The sequence below is a fragment of the Coregonus lavaretus genome (assembly GCF_964263955.1).
Source record: "Coregonus lavaretus genome assembly, chromosome: 2".
Lineage (NCBI taxonomy): Eukaryota > Metazoa > Chordata > Actinopteri > Salmoniformes > Salmonidae > Coregonus > Coregonus lavaretus.
Window position 1 is genome coordinate 52,480,296 of NC_139989.1, and position 21,839 is coordinate 52,502,134.

At 44.5% G+C, this 21,839-nt stretch overlaps 1 protein-coding gene across 1 annotated transcript in view; it reads right to left on the reverse strand.

Annotated features, from left to right (window-relative positions):
• The window catches only part of LOC311139581 (potassium channel subfamily T member 2-like), a gene marked incomplete at both ends in the record, with an annotated part of 49,238 nt that overhangs the window by 1,116 nt on the left and 26,283 nt on the right, over positions 1-21,839 (reverse strand). Inside the window, 13 exons of the mRNA XM_084174489.1 lie at positions 96-224; positions 1,519-1,602; positions 1,717-1,818; positions 2,672-2,783; positions 2,978-3,112; positions 3,354-3,425; positions 4,091-4,263; positions 4,407-4,512; positions 4,762-5,089; positions 5,781-6,037; positions 6,258-6,410; positions 6,901-6,957; positions 7,178-7,286. Coding sequence (XP_084030615.1) covers positions 96-224; positions 1,519-1,602; positions 1,717-1,818; positions 2,672-2,783; positions 2,978-3,112; positions 3,354-3,425; positions 4,091-4,263; positions 4,407-4,512; positions 4,762-5,089; positions 5,781-6,037; positions 6,258-6,410; positions 6,901-6,957; positions 7,178-7,286 — 1,817 coding nt within the window. The remainder of the gene's footprint in view (positions 1-95; positions 225-1,518; positions 1,603-1,716; positions 1,819-2,671; positions 2,784-2,977; positions 3,113-3,353; positions 3,426-4,090; positions 4,264-4,406; positions 4,513-4,761; positions 5,090-5,780; positions 6,038-6,257; positions 6,411-6,900; positions 6,958-7,177; positions 7,287-21,839) is intronic.

Below are 21,839 nucleotides of genomic sequence, written 5' to 3' on the forward strand. Positions count from 1 at the left end.
TGGGTGTTGATGTTTTATCACTAAAACGTCATGATGATGTACTGCTTGGTGTCATTGATTCCTGTAAATGGTGATCTTTCTTTCCAGACAGGTACCTCAGAGACTGGTAGCTTTTGTGCTTCAGTGCGGTAGATGCCGATGGGGATGTCACCAGTGGAGGAGCACAGTTTCTGGTAGAGTCGACCATAGGTGCGGATCCACAGGTCCTCCTCAGTGATCTTCATCTATGAGCCCAAACACCCCACCTTCATCATCTTCAGTACCAGGCAGCTACATTAATGTCCCTTCAACCTCAGTACCAGGCAGCAACATTAATGTCCCTTCAACCTCAGTACCAGGCAGCTACAATAATGTCCCTTCAACCTCAGTACCAGGCAGCTACACTAATGTCCCTTCAACCTCAGTACCAGGCAGCAACATTAATGTCCCTTCAACCTCAGTACCAGGCAGCTACAATAATGTCCCTTCAACCTCAGTACCAGGCAGCTACACTAATGTCCCTTCAACCTCAGTACCAGGCAGCTACAATAATGTCCCTTCAACCTCAGTACTAGGCAGCTACACTAATGTCCCTTCAACCTCAGTACCAGGCAGCTACAATAATGTCCCTTCAACCTCAGTACCAGGCAGCTACACTAATGTCCCTTCAACCTCAGTACCAGGCAGCTACACTAATACCCTTCAACCTCAGTACCAGGCAGCTACATTAATGTCCCTTCAACCTCAGTATCAGGCAGCAACATTAATGTCCCTTCAACCTCAGTACCAGGCAGCAACATTAATGTCCCTTCAACCTCAGTACCAGGCAGCTACATTAATGTCCCTTCAACCTCAGTACCAGGCAGCTACATTAATGTCCCTTCAACCTCAGTACCAGGCAGCTACACTAATGTCCCTTCAACCTCAGTACCAGGCAGCTACACTAATGTCCCTTCAACCTCAGTACCAGGCAGCAACATTAATGTCCCTTCAATCTCAGTACCAGGCAGCAACATTAATGTCCCTTCAACCTCAGTACCAGGCATCTACCCTAATGTCCCTTCAACCTCAGTACCAGGCAGGTACACTAATGTCCCTTCAACCTCAGTACCAGGCAGCTACATGAATGCCCCTTCAACCTCAGTACCAGGCAGCAACATTAATCTCCCTTAAACCTCAGTACCAGGCAGCTACACTAATGTCCCTTCAACCTCAGTACCAGGCAGCAACATTAATGTCCCTTCAATCTCAGTACCAGGCAGCAACATTAATGTCCCTTCAACCTCAGTACCAGGCATCTACCCTAATGTCCCTTCAACCTCAGTACCAGGCAGCAACATTAATGTCCCTTCAATCTCAGTACCAGGCAGCAACATTAATGTCCCTTCAACCTCAGTACCAGGCATCTACCCTAATGTCCCTTCAACCTCAGTACCAGGCATCTACACTAATGTCCCTTCAACCTCAGTACCAGGCATCTACACTAATGTCCTTTCAACCTCAGTACCATCTAAGCAGGGCTGTATACTGTATACTCACAGCACAGAGGAAGCCTGAGCCAGGCATGGAGTCTAGTCCCAGCAACAGTCTCGTGATGGAAATCATGTAATCCTTCACAAAGGACTGGTGGGAACAAACAACAGAGGGTCATTGATCAATTAAGGGGCAATACAAATATTGTAGACTGAGTTTGGAGATATGGAGCGTTGCTGGGCTGGGGTGAGAATTTGGACTAACCTGATACAGTAGAGTATCCAGCATACTGACACTGAACACCTTCCCCGCAGCGAAGGGTAGACGAAACATGAAGACCAGGTTGGAGCCCCCCTCTCTCTCTTTCTATAAGATCACCATACACAGGAAGAAGGAAACAGGGAGAGAGAGACAGGGAGATAGAGAGAGAGGGAGAGAGAGAGAGACAAGGAGAGAGAGACAGGGAGAGAGAGACAAGGAGCGAGAGAGACAGGGAGAGAGCGAGACAGGGAGCGAGAGAGACAGGAAGAGAGAGAGACAGGGAGAGAGAGAGACAGGGAGAGAGAGAAACAGGGAGAGAGAGACAGGGAGAGAGAAAAACAGGGAGAGAGAGACAGGGAGAGAGAGAGACAGGGAGAGAGAGACAGGGAGAGAGAGAGACAGGGAGAGAGAGACAGGGAGAGAGAGAGACAGGGAGAGAGAGAGACAGGGAGCGAGAGAGACAGGGAGTGAGAGAGACGGAGAGAGAGAGACAGGGAGAGAGAGAAACAGGGAGAGAAAGACAGGGAGAGAGAGAGACAGGAAGAGAGAGACGTGGAGAGAGAGACAGGGAGAGAGAGACAGGGAGAGAGAGACAGTGAGAGAGAGAGAGACAGGGAGAGAGAGAGACAGGGAGCGAGAGAGACAGGGAGTGAGAGAGACAGGGAGAGACGGGGAGAGAGAGAGACGAGAGAGAGCGACAGGGAGAGAGAGAGACAGGGAGAGAAAGACAGGGAGAGAGAGAGACAGGGAGAGAGACAGTGAGAGAGAGAGACAGGGAGAGAGAGACAGGGAGAGAGAGAGACAGGGAGAGAGAGAGACAGGGAGAGAGAGGGGGAAATGTAAAAGCATTACATTAATGGAGTACCACTTCCTTTTGACTTTCCAACATGACCCATCATTAGATGGTCTGACTAGGATGGTCCGACTCATCAGAGAGAGTACGATAATACAATGTTACCTTCTCCAGCTTGGAGAGAGCCAGGGAGTAGTGGTCTTTGACTTTGAACTGCATGAAGCGCATGTTGGCTGGGTGGGTGAGCTCAGTAATGATGCTGAGGGCTGGGAACAGTCTGGGAGGACAGATGAAAGAGACACAATCAAGAATGCTTGCTGAATGCAGATATCTATGAATGCACACGAACAACTGAACCATGTGTAGACTGTACACAGGAATGTTGGATTCTGCAGGATGGTATGGTTGGGTATGGTTGTGTGAAGGATGTGTAATGGTTGTGTAATGGTTGTGTATGGTTGAGCAGCCAACCTAAAGAGGGTCTGGACGTTGACTATGGTCTTGGCGTCTGCCATGTAGTCCTCCTCAGCAATCATGGAGCTCTCTTTATCAACCACCACCATGGTGTCAGCAAACGTCACTCCACAACGCAGCAGACTGTCCAGGCTAGAGGGGGAAAGAGAGAAGGGGAAAGAGAGAGAGAGATAGAGAAAGATTGGAACAGAACTGACGCTGTGGATATACAGAGAAATAGCAGTGAGCAGAGAGCGGGAATGACAAACTGATGCAATACACCGTACAAAACAAAGTCAATCAGGGGAATGTAGATGCTAAAGTATGAATTAGAAGTAGGAGTGAAAAGCAAAGCAGAGTGATGCCACGAGGGTACTGAGGAGGATTCTCTTACTTGTCAATGGAGCCCACTGTGTAGAACACCATGGGGAACCAGCAGATAGCCTCCAGGAAGTCTGGCTCAGGTCTGAATCAATCACAACACATATGGATTACATACAGCACAAACGTATAGCTACCATAACAAACAGACAGGCTCCCTGCAGTGGTAGAGATAGAGAAGTAGCCTGAGTCCCAGATCTGTTTGTGCTGTCTTGCCAACTCCTGTAACTCCCATTATCTCTTATGATGGTCCTATGGTATTATTTTTATTATTATTGTCATGCGCTAATCACCATAGGAGTTGGCAAGACAGCACAAACAGATCTGTGACACAGGTTACTAGAGAACCCCCAATCAGCAAGAGAAATATAAAGTCTGGCTGCTGTGTGCAGAGAACAGTGGGATTGCAAACCACTACATGGCCATGACTCAGCTTTTTATTGGCCTTTTATTGGATTCCACTTTAATATGCCCATATTGGGGTTGCGCACCTGGAGAAACCACAGTTATATTTCATATTATGCGCACAGTGCACTGCAGAGTGCACATAAACTCTTGAAACATAGACATTTTTATACAGTAAATTATGTTAATGGAAATCTTAAAATGAGACCATCCTATCTTCCCAGACAGTGTGTGAAGACGGCCCCTTCTTTATGCTCCACCTGCAGTGTGATCACACCATAGAGACTTACAATGTTCTAGATCTGTTATTCTATGGTTTCCTGCAGTGTGTCTGTTTCCACTCACATGGTCTCCAGTAGCAACACAATGGGGTTGAGCTCTTTCCTGGGGCGGTAGTAAGCCCTCAGGGGCGCGATAAAGTTGTATAGGCCGTTTCCTGCACTCTCCGCCGACACGATGATCAGCTTGTTCTTAAAGCCGTAGGACCGAGCGTCCTCAAACGGGATGTGGTGGCAGGCCTATAGGAGAGGGAGATGACACCGAAAATGAATTCTAATGGATTACATGAAGGTCATCATCATCATCATCAAAGAGGAGGTAGGTAGAGAGGTAGGATGGTTCTAGTTGAGGGTAAGTAAGCCAGAAGTAGACTGATTCCCACCTTGTCCAGGCGCAGACAGCAGAAGGGCATTTTTTCCTGCAGCAGGTGACACAAGGCAGGGGAACTGCCAATGTACGGAGAGTTCAGCGGGTACCCCTTCACCCACCTGCCACATGCACGCACGCACGCACGCACACACACGCACACACGCACACGCACACACACACACACACACACACACACACACACACACACACACACACACACACACACACACACACACACACACACACACACAAAGACAGACAGAAACACACAAACACATTTACACCTGGGTCTGAGGACACAACATAGCAGGACTCAAATAAACTAATTCAAACACACATTAGACCCCCGGCAATTCCTAAATACTTACTGGCAGTGTCCAACCCCCCACTGGCCCTTCTCATCTCCGTCCCCCTCCTCCTTCCCCTCGTCCCCGCCCTCGTCCTCTGATTGGTCCCCCAGCAGGTCGAAGGTTGCTGAGTTGACCCCGTCCACCAGCTCCAGGACAGGGGCGATGCTGTGGCGTCTCTCCTCAGCAGAGTCTGCTGTGGCTGGGAGGGCCAGGGTGTTAGCGCCCCCCAGCCCCCCCTCTACCCGGCTGGCCCTGCCACCTCCCCCACTGCCCATGGTCATATCCCCTGGGCCCTGGCCCTCTGGGCTGCTGTCACTGGAGTCCTGCAGGTCAATAGCCACCGTGCCTACGGGGGACAGAGGACACATACAATCACACATACTGTCAATGACCAGTCCACACCCTTAGTAGAAAACAGTTATAGCACTGTCCTGTCCATACAAGCATAGGCTAAAGTGAAAATGTGCCCTATAACAAACACAGATACAGATGCAAATTAAGCACACAGGGCAAGCACAGATCCAGAATCAGTACTATTTGGCTTTGTGAGAGTACCAATGTGCTGTGACTGGGAGTACCATTGTTCTCTCACAAAGCCAAATAGTACTGATTCTGGATCTGTGCTTGCCCTGTGTGCTATGTTTGCATCCGTGTCTGTGTTTGTTCTAGGGCACGTTTTTACTTTCAATCTTTGAGAACCAGAAATCCCAGTGCTCCCCACCAGGTGGTGTGGTTGTAAAACGTCTCTAAAACAAAAGGAAACCTAAATGCCAGATATATTTACATCTGACATTTCACTCAGAGACATACAATCAGATACCGTTTTATTCCTCATACAACTGTTAGGCTTCTTACATCTGCCTATTGTGGATCTAAATGTAAAACATATCTGTGCCTAATCTGTGCCATGTACATGGATCAGGAAATATTCACAGTGGTGATGACAGTGAGTCAGAATTGTATATTAAGAAACATTATGCTAAGTGCACTTAGACAAAGGATCTGAGTTTAACTGTGTCTCAGTGAGACTGACTGACCCATGCTGGCGATGATGCTGTGGACAGGCAGTCTGGTGAGTCCATGGTAGATGGTCTGGGGCCCCACCCCCCTGTCACTGCCCTTGGGCCCCCCCCGCGTGGGCTCTCTGTGGCCCCTGACGAAAGCTGAGTTCTCCTCCTTGGAGATGTTGATGTAGAAGCAGGTGTCAGAGCCGCCCATGATGTGGCAGGGACCTGGGTTCAGCAGGATGTTGGCATTGTCCAACCTCCGCACTCCGATCAGACACACACCATACCTGACCGAGGAGGAGAGGATCAGACACAGGAAGTGTGTGTGTGTGTAGGTGTGTGTGGTTAAGAGCATCTGCTAAATGACAAAAATTTAAAATGTGTGTGGTGTGTGTGTGTGTGTGTGTGTGTGTGTGTGTGTGTGTGTGTGTGTGTGTGTGTGTGTGTGTGTGTGTGTGTGTGTGTGTGTGCGTGCGTGTGCTTGTGTGTGTCTGCTTATTGACTCACTTCTTGTGTGCGTGGAAGGAGGCGAAGGTGAAACTCTTCCCCTGGTACTCCCCAAAGAACTTACTCTCCTCCAGGCAAATGTGATGCACCTCATTGGCCGAGCAGCGGCGGTAGGTGCGCTGCCACTGGTCAGCCGAGCAGGTCCCGCCCTCCCTGAGACATGATCAGGGAATTAATTGGTCATGAGGGGACAGAGTTGACCTTTTAAACAGTGGTGTACACAGCTTTCCTTTCAGCATCAACCTCACATCAAAGACACTTCCCCTCAAGGCTGCAGTGTTAACGATTTACAACCGTGTCAGAAACCAATCAAGTTTAGCCAGTACTCAGACACATACAGGGACACAGACACTATCAGAGCAATACACATGGGCTGTGTTCACTTTGACAGCCTTTAGAAAGGATGAATTGAGAGACAGGAGGTGAGAAATAGAAGGGTGCGGACGGAACGGAGAGTGTGGCTGTGCGTGGGCGGTGATGTGAGAAGGACTGCATTACAGAAACAACTGTCGGCTGTAAATAATAAATGGACAGTTACATGGGGACAGCATGCCTGACTGAGTTAATGTCACCGCACATCAGGGATACGGAAGGGGGGGGAGGGGGTTGTCGGTGGTTTAGGAGGACAGTGACACACACTGACCTGTTAAGGGGCTGGAAGGCTCCTGCACGTTGCCTGAAGGCCTCTGGGGACGCTGTTCTGAAAGGGGGGGGGGGGGGGGGGGGGGCAGCAGATAGAGGCTCATGACTGGTCTGGTAGGTCAGTAGTCTATCTACCATGATTAATCTGCTGTGTACAGCTCAATGTACACAGCATCTGTTAGGTCAAAGGACATACTTCACTGCCTCTGTCTGGTACCACCCACGCCCATGGGAGAAAGTGTGTGTGTGTGTGTGTGTGTGTGTGTGTGTGTACTCACTGTCCTCTAGAGGAGTGGATCAATAGGGTGATGAGGGTGGAGGTAGCAGGACACACACAGTTCAGGGCCAGCATGGCATACTTAAACTCCTCTTCACAAACCACATGATCTGCAGACACAGGCAGCAAGGGACACAAAGCAGTAACACTCAGTATACTGTAGTGGATGTGTCTTCACAGGTAGGTAGTGGGACAAACATGCTCTGTCTCCTTGCCTCCTTGATCCAAGTCTCAGTGCATTGAATAATCCACATGGACTAGGATGGAATCCGGAGTAAATAGGTTCTGCTGTACCTGTGTGCAAGAGTGACTGCATGTCTTTGTGTGTCTGTCTGATAATGTGTCTGTCTGATAATGTGTCTGTCTGATAATGTGTCTGTGTGTGTGCCTTTGTGTGTGCCTGTGAGAATGTAGGTGTGTAAGTCCATGTGAATGTGTGTGTGTGTGTGTGTGTGTGTGTGTGTGCATATGTGCCTGTGTGTGTGGCATTTAGAATGTGTGTCTATGGATTTTTGTCAGCCCCTAAAGCCACCCTTTTAGTGCAGGTGCATCCCAAAGGCTTTGGTAATTGATATGTCAGTCAGAGACTGAGATGAAGTCAGGCCTGTTAGCTCAGTGTAAACGCAGTGGTTTATGCAGAACACTAATTAAGTCTGATGGAATTAAAACATCTTAATTAATTTCAACATAGCACACCCAGATGCTCCCTCCCTCTATCAAGTAGGCTGCATCAGGTGAATCTACACTATGATTTAATCTGGCATATTATTATTATTATTATTATTATTATTATTATTATTATTATTATTATTATTATTAACTCAATGGCACAACAGGATGCAAATAGCAGAGATAAATAAATATACATTCTTCAAATAGACAGTCAACTCCCTGTCATGTCAGATGATCTTCTCTTCTCCACAAGGCATTGTCTCTTTTTACCCCTTCACTTTATATTCTGGGTTGTTTTTACCCATTCAGTTTATATTCTGGGTTGTTTTTAACTCCTTCACTTTATATTCTGGGTTGTTTTTAACTCCTTCACTTTATATTCTGGGTTGTTTTTAACCCCTTCACTTTACACAGGGCTTGAAAACTATTACAGACTACAAAGGGAAGCACAGCCGCGAGCTGCCCAGTGACACAAGCCTACCAGACGAGCTAAACCACTTCTATGCTCGCTTCGAGGCAAGCAACACTGAAGCATGCATGAGAGCACCAGCTGTTCCGGATGACTATGTGATCACGCTCTCCGTAGCCGATGTGAGTAAGACTTTTAAGCAGGTCAACATTCACAAGGCCGCAGGGCCAGACGGATTACCAGGACGTGTACTCCGAGCATGTGCTGACCAACTGGCAAGTGTCTTCACTGACATTTTCAACATGTCCCTGACTGAGTCTGTAATACCAACATGTTTCAAGCAGACCACCATAGTCCCCGTGCCCAAGAACTCTAAGATAACCTGCCTAAATGACTACCGACCCGTAGCACTGACGTCTGTAGCCATGAAGTGCTTTGAAAGACTGGTCATGGCTCACATCAACAGCATAATCCCAGAAACCCTAGACCCACTCCAATTTGCATACCGCCCCAACAGATCCACAGATGATGCAATCTCTATCGCACTCCACACTGCCCTTTCCCACCTGGACAAGAGGAACACCTACGTGAGAATGCTATTCATTGACTACAGCTCAGCATTCAACACCATAGTGCCCTCTAAGCTCATCACTAAGCTAAGGATCCTGGGACTAAACACCTCCCTCTGCAACTGGATCCTGGACTTCCTGACGGGCCGCCCCCAGGTGGTAAGGGTAGGTAACAACACATCTGCCACACTGATCCTCAACACGGGGGCCCCTCAGGGGTGCGTGCTCAGTCCCCTCCTGTACTCTCTGTTCACCCATGACTGCATGGCCAGGCACGACTCCAACACCATCATTAAGTTTGCCGACGACACAACAGTGGTAGGCCTGATCACCGACAACGATGAGACAGCCTATAGGGAGGAGGTTAGAGATCTGGCCGTGTGGTGCCAGGACAACAACCTCTCCCTCAACGTGACCAAGACAAAGGAGATGATTGTGGACTACAGGAAAAAAAAGAGGACTGAGCACGCCCCCATTCTCATCGATGGGGCTGTAGTGGAACAGGTTGAGAGCTTCAAGTTCCTTGGTGTCCACATCACCAACGAACTATCATGGTCCAAACACACCAAGACAGTCGTGAAGAGGGCACGACAAAGCCTATTCCCCCTCAGGAGACTAAAAAGATTTGGCATGGGTCCTCAGATCCTCAAAAAATTCTACAGCTGCACCATCGAGAGCATCCTGACTGGTTGCATCACCGCCTGGTATGGCAACTGCTTGGCCTCTGACCGCAAGGCACTACAGAGGGTAGTGCGTACGGCCCAGTACATCACTGGGGAAAAGCTTCCTGCCATCCAGGACCTCTATACCAGGCGGTGTCAGAGGAAGGCCCTCAAAATTGTCAAAGACTCCAGCCACCCTAGTCATAGACTGTTCTCTCTGCTACCGCACGGCAAGTGGTACCGGAGTGCCAAGTCTAGGTCCAAAAGACTTCTCAACAGTTTCTACCCCCAAGCCATAAGACTCCTGAACAGCTAATCATGGCTACCCGGACTATTTGCACTGCCCCCCCACCCCATCCTTTTTACGCTGCTGCTACTCTGTTAAGTATTTATGCATAGTCACTTTAACTCTACCCACATGTATATATTACCTCAACTACCTCAACTAGCCGGTGCCCCCGCACATTGACTCTGCAACGGTACCCCCCTGTATATATAGCCTCCCTACTGTCACTTTATTTTACTTCTGCTCTTTTTTTCTCAACACTTTTTTTGTTGTTGTTTTATTCTTACTTTTTTTGTTTAAAATAAATGCACTGTTGGTTAAGGGCTGTAAGTAAGCATTTCACTGTAATGTCTGCACCTGTTGTATTCGGCGCATGTGACCAATAAAATTTGATTTGATTTGATTTGATATTCTGGGTTGTTTTTAACCCCTTCACTTTATATTCTGGGTTGTTTTTAACCCCTTCACTTTATATTCTGGGTTGCTTTTAACCCCTTCACTTTTTATTCTGGGTTGCTTTTACCCCTTCAGTGTACATTCTGGGTTGTTTTTACCCCTTCAGTTTATATTCTGGGTTGTTTTTACCTCTTCAGTTTATATTCTGGGTTGTTTTTCCCTTCAGTTTATATTCTGGGTTGTTTTTGTATTGTCTATTCCTTATTTTGGGGTTAAGGGGACCTGGCAACACCCCTGCAGTGCAGTGTCTTATTAAAGGACCTTTCACACACTCACACACTTAACAAAGGCCTGGGAGGGAGGGAGAAAACGGAACCAGTCTGAACAAACACAGATAACACCCATCACTCCTCCTTCACTGCTCCTGCCTTGTCTGTTTCTCTTGTTTCTCTTGCTTCTCTTGCTTTTCTGCTACTCTAATCTCTTTGTGACAATAGAGTTATGGCCAATGAAATGAGGCTCAGGGAGCAGCCATTTTCCATGCTGTGTAATTCTTGATTACGTTATATGCTGTGATCAGTTGACAAACATTATTAGGGGTACAGTGTTTGGTACAAATGAGATCTTGGCCTTAAATGCCTAGATGCGCTTTGCATATTGATAGTCGACAGAAACGTCAGTAGCTAGAATTGGCCAGCCCCGCCTCTCATGCCTCAGGAGGATGTTAGTAGCTAGTAAACACTTAAAAGCAATGGGACACAGATTGTTTCTGTCTAGCGGCTTTACTTCCATTAGACTCACCAACAGAGAGGAAAATGTTGTTGATGATGATAATATTTTTTATAAATTTGGTATTTTACCAAATAGGGCTATCTTCTGTATACCCCCCTACCTTGTCACAACACAACTGATTGGCTCAAACGCATTAAGAAGAAAGAAATTCCACAAATTAACTTTTAAGAAGGCACCTGTTAATTGTAATGCATTCCAGGTGACTACCTCATGAAGCTGGTTGAGAGAATGCCAAGAGTGTACAACGCTGTCATCAAGGCGAAGGGTGGCTATTTGAAGAATCTCAAATATAAAATATATTTTGATTTGTTTAACACCTTTTTGGTTACTACATGATTCCATATGTGTTATTTCATATTTTTGATATCTTCACTATTATTCTACAATGTAGAAAATAGTAAAAATAAAGAAAAACCCTTGAATGAGTAGGTGTGTCCAAACTTTTGACTGGTACTGTAAGACAAAATAATTTCAAGGGTTTGAGTGAGAGGACTAACTGCTGTCTTCAAGTGGCCACACACCTCTCCAGTGTGTGCACAGTTGCTAAGTAATTTCAATGCACTCAAAGAAGCGTCTTCAACTATAAGGTGCTTTTTTTTTTAGCTCTCCTAGCTGTGCAGTTGAGGAACTAGAGCATGTTGAAACACAGCCCTGCATCCCTGCCTTTACACAATTACTGTTGTTGTTTACGCAATCCAAAAACGGTCCATTATAAATCGCAATCTGGGTCAGGTGGGCATAATTTGAAAGCTTGTTCTATTGCCAACATCACTAGCTAAATTATAAAACATGATCTTATAGTGTTATGAGAATCATGAGTGCATTCAGATGAGTGGTCCGCTGCAAATTTTCTTCATAATACAACAAACATAGGCTCATTCTGTTCAGGATAATCCAGGGTATAACGTCATGTCATCTTGTAACTGTACATCAAACATATTGATCATAAACATTGACACTGAATATTACATGAGTTTTATGATATGAAAATGTGAAGTGCACATTTGGACTCACGAGTGTTTGGCTTGACATCAAAGCAGTATTTATTATAATCCTCAACGTCTCATCTTTCAAAATAGATAGAGTCATCGTAATTTACAGCATTTCCCTTACTCAGTCGACAAGAAATGTGCAAAAGTTGCCCAATTAGCGGGAGGGATCGGGGCAACATCTTGTCACGCGCAATGCTCAAGTTCAGAACGGATGTCAGTAAAAATCCCATACAGAGCTGTGAAGGACAGAGCCAAAGCTCTGGCGTCATGTATAGCATGTTACTGTACAGCCACTATGTTCCAATTTAGGCACTGACAATCTTAAATACATTTGATATGGAGTGTTGGTCAGTGTGTGTGTGAGAGGTGTGTGTGTGTGTGGTTCTGTGTGTATGGCTCTGTGTGTGTGTGTGTGTCTCTGTGTGTGCTAAATGTGAGTGTGTGTGTGTGTCTTTGTGCGAGGTGAACTCCCTCACTGGCAGCAGATAGTAATTACTGCAGGTCTGCCCAAACAGCAACCCTAGTTAAATCAGCATGCAGTTATTGTGTGATGGTGTGTGTGAGTGACCAGGTTAATATAGCTCAGCCCACCAGGAACACACCAGGTCATTGATGTTCAACATGTGGTCATGGAAAATCAATTAACACCATGCAACCCAGTCAACCCACAAGCCAATTCTGATTCATATAAACCTCCTCTGATCATTTCCACACAGAGAGAGCGCCTGAGTGGCAGTCTGCTCTCTCTGCGTCACTGCATAGAGCCATCCCAACATACACTGAGTGAACACCTGCTCTTTCCATGACATAGACTGACCAGGTGAATCCAGGTGGGGTGAATCCAGGTGGGGTGCAACTCAATATATTAGGAAGGTCTTCCTAATGTTTTGTACACTAAGTGTATATGATCTATTATAATAGACATTAGGCAGTTGTTAAGCTATTTGTGGGGATCAAATAAAGTCTCCTCTCTGGAGTAAAACCTAATCATGACAAGTGTACCATATTACGTATTGGATCGTTAAAAGACACAGTGTTTACACTACCTTGTAGTTTATCAATAAAACGGGCAGATGGTGAAGTAGACATACTTGGTATTCACATCTCAAAAAATATAAATGAACTTACCACAATCAATTTCAATAGAAAGTTAGCAAAAAGAGATAAGATTCTGCAACCATGGAGAGGTAAATACTTGTCTATTTATGGAAAAATCACATTGATGAACTCTTTGGTCCTATCACAGTTTACTTACTTACTAATGGCACTGCCTACTCCAGACGACTCGTTTTTTAAATCATATGAGCAAAAAAGATTTCATTTTATTTGGAATGCTAAGCCAGACAAAATTAAACGAGCCTATTTATATAATGAATATGAGTTTAAATATTAAAGCTTTAAGCCTCTCATTAAAAGCTTCACTCATACATAAATTATACTTAAACCCAAAATTATTCTCCAGTAGATTATTAAGAAAGGCTCATCTTTTGTTCAAAAATTGCCTTTTTGCCTTTATACAGATTACAACTTCTCATTTCTGACTAACTGAAAATGAAATTTTGTTTAAAGTATCACCCTTTCTTAAACAAGCCATACAAATCTGGTTACAATTTCAGTTTTATCCTCCAGAAAAGATAGAACAAATATTACAACAAATGTTATGGTTAAACTCAAATATACTGATTAATAAAAAAACATTCTTAATGGAAAATGGTATTACATTTATTAATGATATTATGAATATAAATGGTGGAGTTATGTCATATACTGTATGCAGCTATCGAAAATATATGGGAATGTCTTCTCAATCCAAAGGTATAACCAACTGATTGCAGCATTACCACAAAAATGGAGGAGGCAAGTGGAAAAGGGAGAAGGTAGGGAACGTGTTTGTCTTCCATATATTAAAGATACAAATTGGCTGAAAGGAATTGGCATAAATAGAAACACATAGCAGTTTCATTAGAGGACAAAAATGTTGACATCTGTACCATACAGGTTGCAAAATAAATGGGAAGAGATTTTCGATGAACCGATTACATGGCACATGGTTTATGAACTGGTACAAAAAACAACACTTGATTCAACACTTCGAGTTTTTCCATTTAAATTATTATACAAAATTATTGCCACCAACAGAATGCTATATATATATATGGGGCATACAACAATCTCAGCTCTGTAGATTTTGCTGCGAAGAGACAGAATCACTAGATCATTTATTCTGGTATTGCCCCTATGTAGCTTGTTTCTAGTTACAGGTTCAGGAATGGTTAAGAAATCACAACATTCCCTTAAAATGAACCTTACAAATAGCAGTGTTGGGCGATTTGGAAAGCCATAGTCAGTCAATAAATAATATAATAATACTCGTAGGAAAGGTTTTCATCTTTAGCTCACAATCTGTGGATACTATACGATTAGAAAGGTTCAAAATGTATGTAAAACATCACAGCACAATTGAAAAATATATGGCACATGGAACCAAACGAGGGTGGTCTATGGTGATAGGTGGGATGGGCTGAGAGTGGCTAAAGGATGGGATTAAAGAACTTACATACCATGTATGTAAAATGTGAATGCAAAATGAGTATGTAAAATGTATGTATATGTAGCAGAAAAGCAAAAAAAAAAAATGTATGTGTCCTCCAAAGTGGACGGGTTAATAATACAAACAAAAACATAAACATTAAATAAATAAAGGCTCCACTGTGTCTCATTAGTGCCACCCACACTGGCACTTAGCGAGGGGATTCAGCACCCTGTCACAATGTGCCTGTTCACGCCACTAAAAGCCCATTGCTGCATATTGATTGGTTTCTTCAGTTTCCTCCACTCTGGTTACATGACCACTGACAGGAAGGACACTGTATTATGTAGTGACTTTATTGTCTTAATATGAAGAGATTGGCTGTGTCTGTTGAATTGACTCACGTGTATTAATTTATCGATTTTTGGGGTAAATTGAAATGTTGCAAAACCATTCCTCTCTGTGATATTGGCTTCATTGTGATTCAGGTAGCATTTCAGCTCTAGTTAATGTAGCTACTATCCCCTATGCAAGCTAACTGTAGAAGCACTAGTAGATTTTCTATCTACGACACATTCCTCCACTTAATACTAAGAGATCCAGACTGGAACACATTCAACATTTCTTTTCACAACTGAATTGATTTATCTGAAAAGAAAACGTACGAAGAAAAACAATGAAAGGAATTAAAACCTTGCACAAAGGTGTTTGATTTAGTGTTCACAGTACTGCAATGCAGCCCTTCCCCAATCACATTAAATATATGCAAATTAGACATTTCAAGTACCCCTCAAACACCAACATTTGCCTTGGACCATGTAATTTTGGCTAGCCAATATCATAATATTCAACATTCTGCCCTACAGCACCAAGCAGAAATCACCTCGCCACAGAGCTCTCCTCAGACCTCCAGGACTGGCTTGTGACTGAGATAAGCAGCAGAGTAGAGTAGATAGGCAGACATAGGAGAAGAGAAAAAGCAGCTTCATGCTATTCCATCTCATTGGTAATGCCCCAGCCTAAACTAATAACAAACCAATGTATTCAGATGGAATTCAGACTGTAAAAAGGTAAAGCAAGGCTGATAGATGACACCCTGCCTACAGGAAGCATATTAAGTAGGCAGATACTCTGCAGTAGTGATATAAACTGGATTTCCTTGACAAAGGTAATGGGATAAAATATGAATCATTAATCGAGACAGCTTGGATGAAAGCAGGAAAGTAGGATTGAGTTTGAAGTCCCCGAGGCTGCAGTCAGAGAAGTGCGATAGTGGAGAGAGAGAGAAAGAGAGAGAGAGAGAGAGAGAGAGAGTGAGAGAGAGCTACAATTAACTATAGTGCAAAATACAAACCCTCCAACCCAAAAAGGCCTGTGGTGTTGATGGTATCCTAAATGAAATGATAAAATATACAGACCACAAATGTAACATTATCCTCAGCTCTGGCATCTTCCCCAATATTTGAAACCAAGGACTGATGACCCCAATCCACAAAAGTGGAGACAAATTTGACCCCAATAACTACCGTGGGATATGCGTCCACAGCAACCTTGGGAAAATCCTCTGAATTATCATTAACAGCAGACTTGTACATTTCCTCAGTGAAAAACAAAGTACTGAGCAAATGTCAAATTGGCTTTTTACCAAATTACCGTACGACAGACCACGTATTCACCCTGCACACCATAATTGACAAACAAACAAACCAAAACAAAGGCAAAGTCTTCTCATGCTTTGTTGATTTCAAAAAAGCTTTTGACTCAATTCGGCATGAGGTTCTTCTACACAAATTGATGGAAAGCGGTGTTGGGGGAAATACATACGACATTGTAAAATCCATGTACACAAGCAACAAGTGTGCAGTTAAAATGGGAAAATAACACACACATTTCTTTTCACAGGGCCGTGGGGTGAGATAGGGATGCAGCTTAAGCCCCACCCTCTTCAACATATATATCAACGAATTGGCGAGGGCACTAGAACAGTCTGCAGCACCCGGCCTCACCCTACTAATATCTGAAGTCAAATGTCTACTGTTTGCTGATGATCTGGTGCTTCTGTCCCCAACCAAGGAGGGCCTTCAGCAGCACCTAGATCTTCTGCACAGATTATGTCAGACCTGGGCCCTGACAGTAATCTCAGTAAACCAAAAATAATGGTGTTCCAAAAAAGGCCCAGTTGCCAGGACCACAAATACAAATTCCATCTAGACACCGTTGCCCTAGGCCACACAAAAAACGATACCTACCTTGGCCTAAACATCAGCATCACAGGTAACTTCTACAAAGCTGTGAATGATCTGAGAGACAAGGCAAGAAGGGCCTTCTACGCCATTAAAAGGAACATAAAATTCGACATACCAATTAGGATCTGGCTAAAAATACTTGAATCAGTTATATACCCATTGCCATTTATGGTTGTGAGGTCTGGGGTCACCTCACCAACCAAGAATTCACAAAATGTGCAAATAGTCCAGGTAGCCATGATTAGCTGTTCAGGAGTCTTATGGCTTGAGGGTAGAAGCTGTTGAGAAGCCTTTTGGACCTAGACTTGGTGCTCCGGTACCGCTTGCCGTGCGGTAGCAGAGAGAACAGTCTATGACTAGGGCGGCTTGAGTCTTTGACAATTTTTAGGGCCTTCCTCTGACACCACCTGGTATAGAGGTCCTGGATGGCAGGAAGCTTGACCCCAGTGATGTATGGGCCGTACGCACTACCCTCTGTAGTGCCTTGCGGTCGGAGGCCGAGCAGTTGCCATACCAGGCGGTGATGCAACCAGTCAGGATGCTCTCGATGGTGCAGCTGTATAACTTTTTGAGGATCTGAGGACCCATGCCAAATCTTTTCACTCTCCTGAGGGGGAATAGGTTTTGTCGTGCCCTCTTCACGACTGACTTGGTGTGTTTGGACCATGATAGTTCGTTGGTGATGTGGACAACAAGGAACTTGAAGCTCTCAAACTGTTCCACTACAGCCCCGTCGATGAGAATGGGGCGTGCTCAGTCCTCTTTTTTTTCCTGTAGTCCACAATCATCTCCTTTGTCTTGATCACGTTGAGGGAGAGGTTGTTATCCTGGCACCACACGGCCAGGTCTCTGACCTCCTCCCTATAGGCTGTCTCATCGTTGTCGGTGATCAGTCCTACCACTGTTGTGTTGTCAGCAAACTTAATGATGGTGTTGGAGTCGTGCCTGGCCATGCAGTCATGGGTGAACAGGGAGTACAGGAGGAGACTGAGCACGCACCCCTGAGGGGCCCCCGTGTTGAGGATCAGCATGGCAGACGTGTTGTTACCTACTCTTACCACCTGGGGGTGGCCCATCAGGAAGTCCAGGATCCAGTTGCAGAGGGAGGTGTTTAGTCCCAGGATCCTTAGCTTAGTGATAAGCTTTGAGGGCACTATGATGTTGAACGCTGAGCTGTAGTCAATGGATAACATTCTCACGTAAGTGTTCCTCTTGTCCAGGTGGGAAAGGGCAGTGTGGAGTGCAATAGAGATTGCATCATCTGTGGATCTGTTGGGGCGGTATGCAAATTGGAGTGGGTCTAGGGTTTCTGGGATAATGGTGTTGATGTGAGCCATGACCAGCCTTTCAAAGCACTTCATGGCTACAGACGTGAGTGCTACGGCTCGGTAGTCATTTAGGCAGGTTATCTTAGTGTCCTTGGGCACAGGGACTATGGTGGTCTGCTTGAAACATGTTGGTATTACAGACTCAGTCAGAGACATGTTGAAAATGTCAGTGAAGACACTTGCCAGTTGGTCAGCACATGCTCGGAGTACACGTCCTGGTAATCCGTCTGGCCCTGCAGCCTTGTGAATGTTGACCTGCTTAAAAGTCTTACTCACATCGGCTACGGAGAGCATGATCACATAGTCATCCGGAACAGATGATGCTCTCATGCATGCTTCAGTGTTGCTTGCCTCGAAGCGAGCATAGAAGTGATTTAGCTTGTCTGGTAGGCTTGTGTCACTGGGCAGTTTGCGGCTGTGCTTCCCTTTGTAGTCTGTAATAGTTTTCAAGCCCTGCCACATCCGACGAGCGTCAGAGCCGGTGTAGTACGATTCGATCTTAGTCCTGTATTGACTCTTTGCCTGTTTGATGGTTCGTCGGAGGGCATAGCGGGATTTCTTATAAGCTTCCGGGTTAGAGTCCCGCTCCTTGAAAGCGGCAGCTCTACCCTTTAGCTCAGTGCGGATGTTGCCTGTAATCCATGGCTTCTGGTTGGGGTATGTATGTACGGTCACTGTGGGGACGACGTCATCAATGCACTTATTAATGAAGCCGGTGACTGATGTGGTGTACTCCTCAATGCTATCTGAAGAATCCCGGAACATATTCCAGTCTGTGCTAGCAAAACAGTCCTGTAGCTTAGCATCTGCGTCATCTGACCACTTTTTTATTAACCGAGTCACTGGTGATTCCTGCTTTAGTTTTTGCTTATAAGCAGGAATCAGGAGGATAGAGTTATGGTCATATTTGCCAAATGGAGGGCGAGGGAGAGCTTTGTATGCGTCTCTCTGTGTGGAGTAAAGGTGGTCTAGATTTTTTTTCCTCTGGTTGCACATTTAACATGCTGATAGAAATTAGGCAGAACGGATTTAAGTTTCCCTGCATTAAAGTCCCCGGCCACTAGGAGCGCTGCCTCTGGATGAGCGTTTTCATGTCTGCTTATGGCCTTATACAGCTCATTGAGTGCAATCGTAGTGCCAGCATCGGTTTGTGGGGGTAGGTAGACAGCTACAAAAAATATAGATGAAAACTCTCTTGGTAAGTAGTGTGGTCTACAGCTTATCATGAGATACTCTACCTCAGGCGAGCAAAACCTTGAGACTTCCTTAGTATTAGATTTTATGCACCAGCTGTTGTTTACAAATATACACAGACCGCCACCCCTTGTCTTACCGGAGTCAGCCGTTCTATCCTGCCGATGTTGCGTATAGCCCGCTAGATGTTCAGCCACGACTCGGTGAAACATAAGATATTACAGTTTTTAATGTCCCGTTGGTAGGATAACCTTAGTCTTAGGTCATCCAATTTGTTCTCAAATGATTGAAAATTGGCTAATAGGATTGATGGAAGAGGCAGTTTACTCGCTCGCCGTCGGATCCTTACAAGACACCCAGACCTACGCCCACGATATCCCAGTCTCTTTCTCATGCGAATGACGGGGATTTGGGCCTTGTCGGGTGTCTGTAGAATATCCTTCGCGTCCGACTAGTTGAAGAAAAAATCTTTGTCCAATACGAGGTGAGTAATCACTGTCCTGATATCCAGAAGCTCTTTTTGGTCATAAGAGACAAAAACATTATGTACAGAATAAATTACAAATAACGCGAAAAAAACGATTTAATAGTACAATTGGTTAGAGGGCTGTAAAACGGCAGCCATCTTCTCTGGCGCCATCTTCTCTGCATGCAGAATTCTGCAAAAACATCCTCTGTCCATGTTCAAGGTAAAAACACCAAATAATGCATGCAGAGCAGAATTAGGCCAATATCTGCTAATTATCAAAATCCAGAAAAGAGCCGTTATATTCTATAACCACCTAAAAGGAAGCGATTCCCAAACCTTCCATAACAAAGCCATCACCTACAGAGAGATTAACCTAGAGAAGAGTCCCCTAAGCAAGCTGGTCCTTGGGCTCTGTTCACAAACACAAACCGTCCCCACAGAGCCCCAGGACAGCAACACAATTAGACCCAACCAAATCATGAGAAAACAAAAAAATATATAATTACTTGACACATTGGAAAGAATTTACCAAAAAACAGAGCAAACTGGAATGCTATTTGGCCCTAAACAGAGATTACCCAGTGGCAGAATAACTGACCACTGTGACTGACCCAGAATTATGGAAAGCTTTGACTATGTACAGACTCAGTGAGCATGGCCTTGCTTTTGAAAGCATTGTAAATACCACCAATATTTCTATGTTTATTTATCTTCCCCTATTAGTCGTACTATAATTGTTAAAACACTGTACATAGCTGATAATATAACACTTGAAATGCTTTTATATTTTTTAAACCTTTGTGAGTGCAATGTTTACTGTTAAATTCAAATATTTATTGGTTTATGTTGTTTTTGTTTCTTCTCACGTTTGTTTATTGCTTATTTCACTTGCTTTGGCAATGTAAACATTTGTTTCCCATGCCAATAAAGCCACTTTGAATTGAGAGAGACACAGAAGGAGAAGGAGAAGGAGAAAAGTCAAGTCTCTGCCTGCTCATCATTCTCTCTCCTCCTATTCCTAACAAGTGCTGCTTGATTGGTGCTTTATGAGGGTCTGCTGAACAGGAGAAGGCTTTGTTTCCCAGGAGGCAAAGTGTCCATGCTAATAAAATTACTCCTCCCAGACACGCTGCCAACACAATCTGTCTATCACGGTGAGTGCCGGAGAGAATGGAATGGGGTATACTGCTTTATACTATCTAGTCTGATAGGAAATGCATTGAATACACCTGCAAAGAGTCTCATAAATCACAGGAGGTGCTCAGGTGGAAAATGAAACAGGAAGTTAATCAAGCAGATCAGAAACTCTGGGGAAATGGCTGTCAGTTCATTGTATGCTGGAACAGAGAAAGACACATATGGGTCTTTCTCTAAACTAGGGTACCAGTGAGGATTTCCTACTCTGGACAACTTGTTACAGCTGTTGATAAGTCATTGATAATAATCTGCCAATTTTTTTCAAGTCATTACATTAAGATATAAGGGGGATCATAGCTATATTCAATCAAATTCACCAGTTGATTTAAAACCTGTTTAAACCTTTATCATGGTTGGTGTCTTGAAGGATTTGTCCGAAATCGTGTGACATAAAACATTACTTTTATGTCCTTGCATTTATGGCAGTGTAAGTTGTCATTATATTATATATTAAGCATTCATCAGTTAAACATTGAACTTGAACCCTGTAAGAATCCTGGATCTAGCTGTCAGACAGTTTTTTATAGAGATCTCAGAAATGCAGTGTCATACTACCTTGATACTTAAAACCTACATCGATACTGTCATTAATGTGGTTCTTCAATAATTATGCATAACACTTGTTGGATGCACATTTAGTGTCCAGCTGATTAGTTACGCTGCGATATTTTCACACATCATCATCTGATCCAGGAAGGAATGTTCTGAATGACAGTCAAGTGATGAACAGCTGTTGTGATAGTGCATGCGATGCAACAACAGCCCAAGTGCTGGAAAAAATGTTGTTTGCGAGAAATGTCAATAATATTTTGGTGTCTCATTCAAGACAGTTGTGCCTGGATTCATGTTGGATCTAATATCCCTAGCGAATTGATGTTCATCATCTGTTGTTGTCTGCTTGATTTACAGCAGGGTCTCATT